Source organism: Oncorhynchus mykiss, chromosome 27 (genome assembly GCF_013265735.2).
Source record: "Oncorhynchus mykiss isolate Arlee chromosome 27, USDA_OmykA_1.1, whole genome shotgun sequence".
Lineage (NCBI taxonomy): Eukaryota > Metazoa > Chordata > Actinopteri > Salmoniformes > Salmonidae > Oncorhynchus > Oncorhynchus mykiss.
In genome coordinates, this window is record NC_048591.1 from 24,077,022 (window position 1) to 24,089,894 (window position 12,873).

Sequence of the window (12,873 nt, forward strand, 5' to 3'; positions counted from 1 at the left end):
AAATCAGAAGCCAGATAGTGGAGAAGGAGTCCGAGGCAAGGAGAGACTAATAGAAAAAAGAGTGAGATAGGAGAGAGAAAGACAATAGATTTTCTTTCATTTTGATTTTCTGCTGCAGTCTGCTGAGCCCCTGTCTTCTCTCTAGCATCCCCTCTTCTTGCTCTTCAGTCTGTCATAACACAATAACAGAGGTCTGACAGCTTCAAAGACACTGGATGAGCATGGAGGTGCTTGGGGAGAAAATTGCTGCAGAACACAGGCAGCTCAGCGGCAAGAGAGAAAAAACATTTTGTCTCGCTCAAGATGGATTCCACTCTGAGATTGCAGGGTACCAAAGACAGAATCAAAATGGAGAACTCTAAAGGAAAAAAATAAAGGCTTTTTAGACATAATTGCTTTAGGTCTATGTTGGTGATATCAAATACTCTGATACAAATCACACAATTGTATATGTTCACTTTGACTGCACAATGTATTGTGCAATCAATATTGAATATTGAAGAAGTAAATCATACATATCATTTATGAATATCAATATGAAAGAGATCTAATTTTGCTGCAGGGGTTATTATTGATGTACTTGTTCTCTTCAAACTCAAAAGAAACGCCTGGCAATGATAAGGACATGCACACACACCTCCCTCTCTCCCTCCCTCCCTCTACGGATGTCGCTGCTGGTTGCCCGTCTCACACAATTGCATTGAAACCAGGAGCTAGAAGCTCCTTCAGGATATCAAATCCATGGACTCTGGTGTCTATTCTAACTAGGTCAACTTTTACATAAGCTGCAGACTCTTTCTCCCTCTCCTCTCCTCTCTCTTGATATTTTCACTACCAATCTACACTACATTTACACACTAGCAATCTATACCAATCCCCATTATGACAAAGCAAAACCAGATTTAAAAAAAATGTTTGCAAATGCATTACAAATAAAAAACAGAAATACCACATTTACACAAGTATTCAGGCCCTTTACTCAGTACTTTGTTGAAGCGCCTTTGGCAGCGATTACAGCCTCGAGTCTTCTTGGGTATGATGCTACAAGTTTGGCACACCTGTATTTGGGGAGTTTCTCCCATTCTTCTTTGCAGATAATCTCAAGCTCTGTCAGGTTGGATGGGGAGTGTCGCTGCACAGCTATTTTCAGGTCTCCCCAGAGATGTTTGATCGGGTTCAAGTCTGGGCTCTGGCATTCAGAGACTTGTCCCGTAGCCACTCCTATATTGTCTTGACTGTGTGCTTAGGGTCGTTGTCCTGTTGGCAGGTGAATCTTCGCCTTAGTCTGAGGTCCTGAGCACCCTGGAGCAGGTTTTCATGAAGGATATCTGTGTACTTTGCTCGGTTAATGTTTCCCTCGATCCTGTGTAGTCTCCCAGTCCCTGCCAGTGAAAAACGTCCCCTCAGAATGGTGCTGCTGCCACCACCATGCTTCACTATAGGGATGGTGCCAGGCTTCCTCCAGGCATGACGCTTTGCATTCAAACCAAAAAGTTCAATCTTGGTTTCATCAGACCAGAGAATCTTGTTTCTCATGGTCTGAGAGTCTTTAGGTGCCTTTTAGAAAACTTGAGCGGGCTGTCATGTGCCTTTTACTGAGGAGTGGCTTCACTCTGGTCACTCTTCCATAAAGGCCTGATTGGTGGAGTGCTGCAGAGATGGTTGTCCTTCTGGAATGTTCTCCCATCTCCACACAAGAACTCTGGAGCTCTGTCAGAGTGACCATCGGGTACTTGGTCATCTCCCTGACCAAGGCCCTTCTCCTCTGATTGCTCAGTTTGGCCGGGCAACCAGCTCTAGGAAGAGTCTTTGTGGTTCCACACTTCTTCCATTTACAGTTGAAGTCGGAAGTTCACATATACCTTAACCAAATACATTTAAACTCAGTTTTTCACAATTCCTGACATTTAATCATTAAAACAATTACCTGTCTTAGGTCAGTTAGGATCACCACTTTATTTTAAGAATGGGAAATGTCAGAATAATAGTAGAGGGAATTATTTATTTCAGCTTTTATTTCTTTCATCACATTCCCATTGGATCAGAAGTGTACATACACTTAATTAGTATTTGGTAGTATTGCCTTTAAATTGTTTTACTTGGGTCAAACATTTCGGGTAGTCTTCCACAAGCTTCCCACAATAAGTTGGGTGAATTTTGGCCAATTCCTCCTTGCTCGCACACGCTTTTTCAGTTCTGCCCACACATTTTCTATAGGATTGAGGTCAGGACTTTGTGTTGGCCACTCCAGTACCTTGACTTTGTTGTCCTTTTTTTGGTGGTTTTGGAGGCTTCTTCCTTGCTGAGCAGCATTTCAGGTTGTGTTGATATCGGACTCATTTTACTGTGGATATAGATACTTTTGTACCTGTTTCCTCCAGCATCTTCACAAGGCTCGTACTGTTAGGTGACCCAAAATGGGACATGCTTAACACCCCAAGCTGTCCTACAATCTAAGCTAGATCCCCTCAATCTCACACAAATTATCAATGAACCTACAAGGTACAACCCCAAATCCGTAAAGACGGGCACCATCATAGATATCATCCTGACCAACCTGCCCTCTAAATATACCTCTGATCTCTTCAACCAGGATCTCAGCGATCACTGCCTCATTGCCTGCATCCGTAATTGGTCTGCGGTCAAACGACCACCACTCATCACTGTCAAACTCTCCCTAAAACACTTCAGCGAGCAGGTCTTTCTAATCGACCTGGTCCGGATATCCTGGAAGGATATTGACCTCATTCCATCATTAGAGGATGCCTGGTTATTCTTTAAAAGTGCTTTCCTCACCATCTTAAACAAGCATGCCCCATTCAATGTTTTTTTAACCAGGAACAGATATAGCCCTTGGTTCACTCCAGACCTGACTGCCCTTGACCAGCACAAAAACATCCTGTGGCATACCGCATTAGCATTGAACAGCCCCTGCGATATGCAACTTTTCAGGGAAGTTAGGAACCGATATCCACAGGCAGTGAGGAAAGCAAAGGCTAGCTTTTTCAAACAGAAATATGCATCCTGTAGCACAAACTCCAAAAAGTTCTGGGACACTGTAAAGTCCATGGAAAATAGGAGCACCTCCTCCCAGCTGCCCACTGCACTGAGGCTAGGAAACACTGTCACCACCGATAAATCCACAATAATTGAGAATTTCAATAAGCATTTTTCTACAGCTGGCCATACTTTCCACCTGGCTACCCCTACCCCGGTCAACAGCCCTGCACCCCCCACAGCAACTTGCACGAGCCTCCCCCATTTCTCCTTCACCCAAATCCAGATAGCTGATGTTCTGAAAGAGTTGCAAAATCTGGACCCCTACAAATCAGCTGGGTTAGACAATCTGGACCCTCTCTTTCTAAAATTATCCTCCGCAATTGTTGCAACCCCTATTACTAGCCTGTTCAACCTCTCTTTCATATTGTCTGAGATCCCCAAAGATTGGAAAGCTGCCGCGGTCATCCTCCTCTTCAAAGGGGGAGACACTCTATACCCAAACTGTTACAGACCTATATCTATCCTACCCTGCCTTTATAAGGTCTTCGAAAGCCAAGTTAACAAACAGATCACCGACCATTTCGAATCCCATCATACCTTCTCCGCTATGCAATCTGGTTTCCGAGCTGGTCTTGGGTGCGCCTCAGCCACGCTCAAGGTCCTAAACAATATCATAACCGCCATCGATAAGAGACAATACTGTGCAGCCGTATTCATCGACCTGGCCAAGGCTTTCGACTCTGTCAATCATCACATTCTTATCGGCAGACTCAACCGCCTTGGTTTCTCAAATGACTGCCTCGCCTGGTTCATCAACTACTTCTCAGATAGAGTTCAGTGTATCTAATCGGAGGGCATGTTGTCCGGAAGTCTGGCAGTCTCTATGGTGGTGCCACAGGGTTCAATTCTTGGGCCAACTTTTTTCTCTGTATACATCAATGATGTCGCTCTTGCTGCTGGTATTTCTCTGATCCACCTCTACGCAGACGACACCATTCTGTATACTTCTGGCCTTTCTTTGGACACTGTGTTAACTAACCTCCAGACAAGCTTCAATGCCATACAACTCTCATTCCGTGGCCTCCAACTGCTCTTAAACGCAAGTAAAACTAAATGCCTGCTCTTCAACCGATCGCTGCCCGCACCAGCCCGGCATCACTACTCTGGACGGTTCTGACTTAGAATATGTGGACAATTACAAATACCTAGGTGTCTGGTTAAACTCTCCTTCCAGACTCACATTAAGCATCTCCAATCAAAAATGTAATCTAGAATCGTCTTTCTATTTCGCAACAAAGCGTCCTTCACTCATGCTGCCAAACAATGCCCTCGTAAAACTGAGTATCCTACCGATCCTTGACTTCGGCGATGTCATTTACAAAATAGCCTCCAACACTCTACTCAGCAAATTGGATGCAGTCTATCACAGTGCCATCCGTTTTATCACCAAAGCCCCATATACTACCTATCACTGTAACCTGTATGTTCTCGTTGGCTGGCCCTCGCTTCATATTCAACGCCAAACCCACTGGCTCCAGGTCATCTATAAGTCTTTGCTAGCCTCTAGTGACTCCCCATCCCGCATGCAGGAGCGTAATCATCGCCTGACACTAATTAGCATAACGCAACGGACATAAATATCCCTAGAAAATATTCCTATTCATGAAAATCACAAATTAAATATATTGAGACACAGCTTAGCCTTTTGTTAATCACCCTGTCATCTCAGATTTTCAAAATATGCTTTACAGCCAAAGCTAGACAAGCATTTGTGTAAGTTTATCGATAGCCTAGCATAGCATTTTGTCCAGCTAGCAGCAGGTAACTTGGTCACGGAAATCAGAAAAGCAATCAAATTAAATCGTTTACCTTTGATGAGCTTTGGATGTTTTCACTCACGAGACTCCCAGTTAGATAGCAAATGTTCATTTTTCCAGAAATATTATTTTTGTAGGCGAAATAGCTCCGTTTGTTCTTCACGTTTGGCTTAAAAATCGCCTGGAAATTGCAGTCACGAAAACGGCTAAAAACATTCAAAATTAGCTCCATAATATCGACAGAAACATGGCAAACTTTGTTTATAATCAATCCTCAAGGTGTTTTTCAAATATCTATTCGATAATATATCCATCTGGACAATTCGTTTTTCAGTAGGACCGATTGGAGTAATGGCTACCTCTGTATTTTACGCGAGAATCTCTCTGGCTGCATCAGGTGACCACTCGCGCAATGTAGCCGCTTACGGGTATTCTTCAACATAAATGCGTAAAACTACGTCACAATGCTGTAGACACCTTCGGGAATACGGAGAAGTAATCTGGTTGATAGCCCATTCACAGCTAAATAGGGACTCATTGGAACGCAGCGCTTTCAAAACATGGGGCACTTCCGAATTGGATTTTTCTCAGGCTTTCGCCTGCAACATCAGTTCTGTTCTACTCACAGACAATATTTTATCTCAGCTCACTGGTGATCATAGCAGCACCCACCCGTAGCACAGGCTCCAGCAGGTATATTTCACTGGTCACCCCCAAAGCCAATTCCTCCTTTGACTGCCTTTTCTTCCAGTTCTCTGCTGCCAATGACTGGAACGAATTGCAAAAATCACTGAAGCTGGAGACCTCACTAACTTTAAGCATCAGGTGTCAAAGCAACTCACAGATCATTGCACCTGTACATAGCCCATCTGTAAATAGCCCATCCAACTACCTCATCCCCATATTGTTATTTATTTGTTTTGCTCCTTTGCACCCCAGTATCTCTGCTTGCACATTCATCTTCTGCACATCTATCACTCCCGTGTTAATTGCTAAATTGTAATTACTTCGCCACTACGGCCTATTTTTCGCTGTACCTCTCTAATCTTACCTCATTTGCACACGCTGTATATACTTTTAAAAATGTTGTGTTATTGACAGTACGTTTGTTTATTCCATGTGTAACTCTGTGCTGTTATTTGTGTCGCACTGCTTTGCTTTATCTTGGCCAGGTCGCAGTTACAAATGAGAACTTGTTCTCAACTGGCCTACCTGTTGTTCTGGGATTGATTTGCAATTTTCACACCAAAGTACGTTCATCTCTAGGAGACAGAACGCGTCTCCTTCCTGACAGGTATGACGGCTACGTGGTCCCATGGTGTTTATGCTTGCGTACTATTGTTTGTACAGATGAACGTGGTACCTTCAGGCATTTGGAAATTGCTCCCAAGGATGAACCAGACTTGTGGAGGTCTACAATTTTTTGGCTGATTTCTTTTGATTTTCCCATGATGTCAAGCAAAGAGGCACTGAGTTTGAGAGTAGGCCTTGAAATACATCCACAGGTACACCTCCAATTGACTCAAATCATGTCAATTAACCTATCAGAAGCTTCTAAAGCCATGACATAATTTTTTAGAATTTTCCAAGCTGTTTAAATGCACAGTCAACTTAGTGTATGTCAACTTATGACCCACTGGAATTGTGAATACGTTAAATAATCTGTATGTAAAAATGACTTGTGTCATGCACAAAGTAGATGTCCTAACCAACTTGCCAAAACTATAATTTGTTAACAAGAAATTTGTGGAGTGGTTGAAAAACAAGTTTTAATGACTCCAACCTAAGTGTATATAAACTTCCGACTTCAGCTGTAAGTAAGTATGATGGAGGCCACTGTGTTCTTGGGGACCTTCAATGCTGCATACATTTTTTGGTACCTTTCCCTAGATCCATGCCTCGACACAATCCTGCCTCGGAGCTCCACAAACAATTCCTTCGACCTCCTATCTTGGTTTCTGACATGCATTGTCATCTGTGGGACCTTATATAGACAGGTGTGTGTCTTTCCAAATCATGTCCAATCAATTGAATTTACCACATTTGGACTCCAGTTAAGTTGTAGAAACATCTCAAGGATGATCAATGGAAACAGGATGCACCTGAGCTCAATTTCAAGTCTCATAGCAAAGGGTCTGAATACTTATGTAAAAAAGGTATCTGTTTTTTATGTTTTATAAATTTACAGAAATGTCTAAAAACCTGTTTTCGCTTTGTCATAATGGTGTATTGTCTGTAGATTGATGAGGATTTTTTTTTTTAAATCCATTTGATAAAAAAGCTGTAATGTAACAAAATGTGGAAAAGGTCAGGGGGTCTGAACACTTTCTGAAGGCACTGTATTTGTAATTATTTATTAATATAAACAATAGATATTGAATTAATGATTAAATATGCCCATATTAAATTTAGGTTTTTCCGGTCCTTTTGTGTATTTGACCAATTGGTAACTTTGTAAAAAAAAACACATACTGTTCCTATGCTTAACGTGTCATTGATTCTCTGTACATTTCAGGCCACATGGGTCCTGTAAGCATGACGTTTTACAGTCTATTTTGATCAGGCTTTATCTAAAGACATCCTCCTCGTTGTCAGAGACAAGGCACAGCCCTGCTACTATAGCTGGTTTTAACTGAAGCTGCCCCTGGCTGGTGTACCTTGGGACCTAAATGCCCACTAAGCTGTCTCTGTCGTAGCATGCTCGCCAAAACACAGTGTAGACAATCTCTCTAAATTGCTTTTTCGATCAGTTTTGACATCAATCTGCTCTCATGGGGATAACGCATGGTTGCAAGAGGAAGGTATCATTCCTTATGGATTTTGACAACCCCACTCAGTCGGGTTTGATCCCCAGAATTAACATAATATTACTGCACAGACTGAACTGCTGGTGACACCCAAAGAGGATTTGGTTGCTGAAGCAGAGGTTCAGACCAGATAGATTACTGGAGCTAGGGAGGACAGAGGTCAAATGTGAAGGTTATTTCAGGTAAAAGGTCTTGGTATGATGTGTTCAAGGATATGCACTACATGACCAAAAGCATGTGGACACCTGCTTGTGGAACATCTCATTCTAAAATCATGGGCATTAGTATAGAGTTGGGCCCCCCTTTGCTGCTATAACAGCCTCCAACTCTTCTGGGAGGCTTTCCACTAATTGTTGGAACATTGCTGCAGGGACTTGCTTCCATTCAGCCACAAGTGCATTAGTGAGGTTGTCACTGATGTTTGGGCAATTAGGCCTGGCTCGCAGTCGGAAGTTCTTCCACACCGATCTCGACAAACAATTTCTGTATGGACCTCGCTTTTTGTACGAGGCCATTGTCATGCTGAACCAGGAAAGGGCCTTTCCCAAACTGTTGCCTCAAAGTTGGAAGCGCAGAATTGTTTAGAATGTCATTGTATGCTGTTGCATTAAAACTTCTTAGGGATAGGCGTCCCTTCAATGGGATAGTTGTAAATCATGCGGCCGCTTAAAGGTAAAATAAAGGTAAAGGTAAGGTAAAATAAAAAAATAAAATAAAATAAATTCTGTCACCATCGCAGATTTTAGAGAAACAACAAATGTCGGTACATATGTCTTATATCGGCTGAAAGCTTAATTTCTTGTTAATATAACTGCACTGTCTAATTTACAGTAGCTATTACTGCGAACAAATGCCATGCTATTGTTTGAGGAGAGCTCCTTACAACAAAACACTTTTTTTCACCGCGATAGGTTTGATAAATTCCCCTCTGAAGGTGAAATGTGTACTTACATTCTGAAATCTGGCTCTGATTTATCATCCAAATGGTCCCAGAGATAACATGAAGTGTCGTTTTGTTAGACAAAATCCTTTTTCATATCTTAAAAAGGTCCATATAGTATGAACAATCGATTTTGTATTTCCACTCGTTCTATTTGCAAAGAAAGGAATCTGTGAAAATCTAACCCTAAACGTTGTTTCAACCAGTCAAATCACGTCCGTTTGTATTCGTCAGAGATCCTAGAACGTAACCAGACTTCACTATATCATAAGGGGTGTAGTATATCCTATAGAACACCATGTTTGATCAGAGAGCGACGCCTTCATGGCATGCCGATGACGTGGGCGGTCTTCACTTGAACGACTCGGGGTCCAATCGGGGTCAAACAAAGATAGCTAGATAGCCAATGAGACCCTGTATCTGTCGTAAAATGTAGCTACTAACCTTGTACGAAGGCATGCCTTTTCCTTTTGGACAAAAATTATAAGAATATTCAGAGTTATGAAGTTATGAAAACTGGTTGTTTTGCAAATGTTGAATTTATAATATGGCTACTAATACTGGAAAAGCTAAATCAAAGTCCAAGTATATAGATTTGACGATATTCTGACATAAAAATGTAATATGAATGCAAATGTCTCCTCCACGATTTGCCCAAATGTACCTGGATGACTTCACACTAAATGGCATGTAGTTCGCTCATACTTTAAGTTATCCGTCTGAAACTTTTCACACACACTGCTGCCATCTTGTGGACAACATAGGAATTACAACCAGAGTGATGGCTGGAACTGGGTCCTTTCTGTTGCATTTCAAAGATGGTGGTAGAAAAAAACAGTTGTTTTTTTCTTTGTAGTATTTTCTTCTACCAGATTTATTGTGTTATATTCTCCTACATTCAATTCAAATTTCCACAAACTTCAAAGTGTTTCCTTTTAAATGGTACTAATAATTGCTTCAGGGCTTGAGCTACAGGCAGTTAGATTAGGGTATGTCATTTAGGCGAAAATGGAAAAAAAGCCAGCTATCCCTAGATTTCCCATCATTAGAACTAAGGGGCCTAGCCCAAACTATAAAAAAGAGCCCCAGACCCTTATTCTTGCTCCACCAAACTTTACAGTTGGCACTATATATTGGGCCAGGTAGAGTAATGCTGGCATCTTCCAAACCCAGATTAGTCCATCGGACTGCCATGTGGTGAAGCGTGATTCATCACTCCAGTAAAGGCATTTTCACAGCTCCAGAGTCCAATGGTGGCGGCTTTACACCATTCCAGCCTATACTTGGCATTGCACATGGTGGTCTTAGGCTTGTGTGCGGCTGCTCAGCCATGGAAAACCATTTCATGAAGCTCCCGACGAAGAGTTATTGTGCTGATGTTGCTTCAAGAGGTAGTTTGGAACTTGGTAGTGAGTGTTGCAAGTGAGGACAGATGATTTTTACGCGCTACACGCTTCAGCACTCGCTGGTCCCGTTCTGTGAGCTTGTGTGACCTAGCACTTTGCGGCTGAGCCTTTGTTGCCCCTAGACGTTTCCACTTCACAATAACAGCTGTTACAGTTGACCGGGGCAGCTCTAGCAGGGCCAAAATTTGATCAACTGACTTGTTGGGAAGTCACTGAAAGTCACTGAGCTCTTCAGTACAACCATTCTACTGCCAATGTTTGTCTAAGGTGATTGCATGGCTGTGTGCTCGATTTTATACACCTGTCAGCAACAGGTATGGCAGAAATAGCCGAATTCACTCATTTGAAGGGGTGTCCATATACGTTTGTATATATAGTGCATTTGGAAAGTATTCAGACCCCTTGACTTTTTCTACATTTTGTTACATCACAGCCTTATTCTAAAACATTGTTTAATTTAAATTTCCCTCCTCAATCTACACACAGTACCCCATAATGACAAAGCAGAAACAGATTTTTAGACATTTTTGCAAATGTATAACAAATAAAAAACTGAAGTATCACATTTACATAAGTATTCAGGCTCTTTACTCAGTACTTTGTTGAAGCATCTTTGGCAGTGATTACAGCCTTGAGTCTTATTGGGTACGATGCTACAAGCTTGGCACACCTGTATTTGGGGAGCTTCTCTCATTCTTTACACATCCGCTCAAGCTTTGTCAGGTTGGATGGGGAGCGTTGCTGCACAGATATTTTCAGGTCTCTCCAGAGATGTTCGATCATGTTTAAGTCCGGGCTCTGGCTAGGCAACTCAAGGAAATTCAGAGACTTATCCCGAAGCCACTCCTGCGTTGTCTTTGCTCTTTGCTTAGGGTCATTGTCCTATTTGAAGGTGAACCTTTACCCCAGTCTGATGTCCTGAGCGCTCTAGAGCATGTTTTCATCAAGGATCTCTCTGTACTTCGCTCCCTCAATCCTGACTAGTCTCCCAGTCCCTGCCGCTGAAAAACATTCCCTCACCATGATGCTGCCACCACCATACTTCACAGTAGGGATTGTTCCATGTTTCCTCCAGATGTGACGCTTGGCATTCAGGCCAAAGAGTAAAATCTTGGTTTCATCAAACCAGACAATCTTTAGGTTCCTTTTGGCAAACTCCATGTGCCTCTTCCTGAAGAGTGGCTTCCGTCTGGCCACTGTACCATAAAGACCTGATTGGTGGAGTGCTGCAGAGATGGTTGTCCTTCTGGAAGGTTCTCCCATCTCCATAGAGCAGGGCTATCCAAACCTATTCCTGGAGAGCTACGCTCCTGTAGGTTTTCACTCCAACCCCAGTGGTAACCAACCTGATTCAGCTTTTCAATCAGTTAATTATTACAATCAGGTGTGCTAGATGAGGGATGGAGTGAAAACCTACAGGACTGTAGCTCTCCAGGAATAGGGTTGGACAGCCCTGTCATAGAGGAAGTCTGGAGCTCTTTCAGAGTGACCATTGGGTTCTTGGTTACCTCCCTGGCCAATGCCCTTCTCCCCCAATTGCTCAGTTTTGCCGGGTGGCCACCTCTAGGAAGTCTTGGTGGTTCCGAACTTCTTCCATTTAAGAATGATGGAGGCCACTGTGTTCTTGGGGACATTCAATGCTGCATTGTTTGGTACCCTTCCCTTGATCTGTGCCTCGACACAATCCTGTCTCGGAGCTCTACGGACAATTCCTTCAACCTCATGGCTTGGTTTTTGCTCTAACATGCACTGTCAACTGTGGGACCTTATATGGACAGGTGTGTGCCTTTCTAAATCATGTCCAATCAGTTGAATTTACCACAGATGGACTCCAATCAAGTTGTAGAAACATCTCAAGGATGATCAGTGGAAACAGCATGCACCTGATCTCATAGCAAAGGGTCTGAATACATATGTAAATAAGGTATTTCTGTTTTAATTTTTAATACATTTGGAAAAATGTATTTAAACCTGTTTTCGCTTTGTCATTATGGTGTATTGTGTAAAGTCTGTAACGTAACAAAATGTCGAAAAAGTCAAGGGGTCTGAATACTTTCCAAATGCACTGTACAGTGTATACTGTATATATTAGATCATTCATGTTTGTGAATGCCATGGATTATGCAGGACCTGGTGTATTTTCTAACTGGATGGATAGTTTCCTATTGAGCTGATTGGCCAGACGACCTCCTGTATTTTTTTATGTGAATAACCCCTCCTCTCTCTTTTTCTCTTCTAGGACCTAGATTTCTCATCACAACCACAGGAGCCTTGTATATTCTGGATGTCCAGAATGAGGATGGATTGTATAACTACCGCTGCACCACACGGCATCGCTACACGGGCGAGACCAGGCAAAGCAACAGCGCACGGCTTTTTGTGTCAGGTCAGTCGGTGCCCTAAATACCTTAAATAACGGTACTCCAGAAACATCTAGATTTCTGTACAGTACACAATGTTGCAGTAATACATCAGAAACTTCTGCATCTTCATATATTGCAATGTCCACAGCACAGTGAATGCTATCGTAACACTATCTCTTCTAATAGTGAACTCTATTCTTATCATAACATATTCTCTCTATTATCTCTCATAAGATCCCACTAACTCAGAGCCGGGGATTCTGGATGGCTTTGACCGTCGGGAGGTCATGGCGTCCCATCGGGTAGAGCTGCCCTGTAAGGCGTCGGGCCATCCCATGCCCAAGTACCGCTGGCTGAAGGACAACAGCCCCCTGGAGCCCGACACACGTTTCCACCAGAGTGTCACGGGCTTGCTGATAGAGAGCGCCCAGCCCACCGACTCTGGCACCTACGTGTGTGAAGTGTGGAACAGCTATGGCAACGCTGAGGTGGTGGGCCGGCTGCTTGTCAAACGTGAGTCCAAACACCACATCACACTCA

General features: G+C 42.8%; 1 protein-coding gene across 4 annotated transcripts in view; it reads left to right on the top strand.

Annotated features, from left to right (window-relative positions):
• LOC110507829 (Down syndrome cell adhesion molecule homolog) overlaps positions 1-12,873 on the top strand; it is a 123,399-nt gene that overhangs the window by 76,624 nt on the left and 33,902 nt on the right. For all 4 annotated transcript variants that reach the window (XM_021588122.2, XM_021588123.2, XM_021588124.2 and 1 more), the window contains exons 4-5: positions 12,210-12,356; positions 12,568-12,846. In XM_021588122.2, the coding sequence (XP_021443797.1) occupies positions 12,210-12,356; positions 12,568-12,846 (426 nt within the window). The remainder of the gene's footprint in view (positions 1-12,209; positions 12,357-12,567; positions 12,847-12,873) is intronic.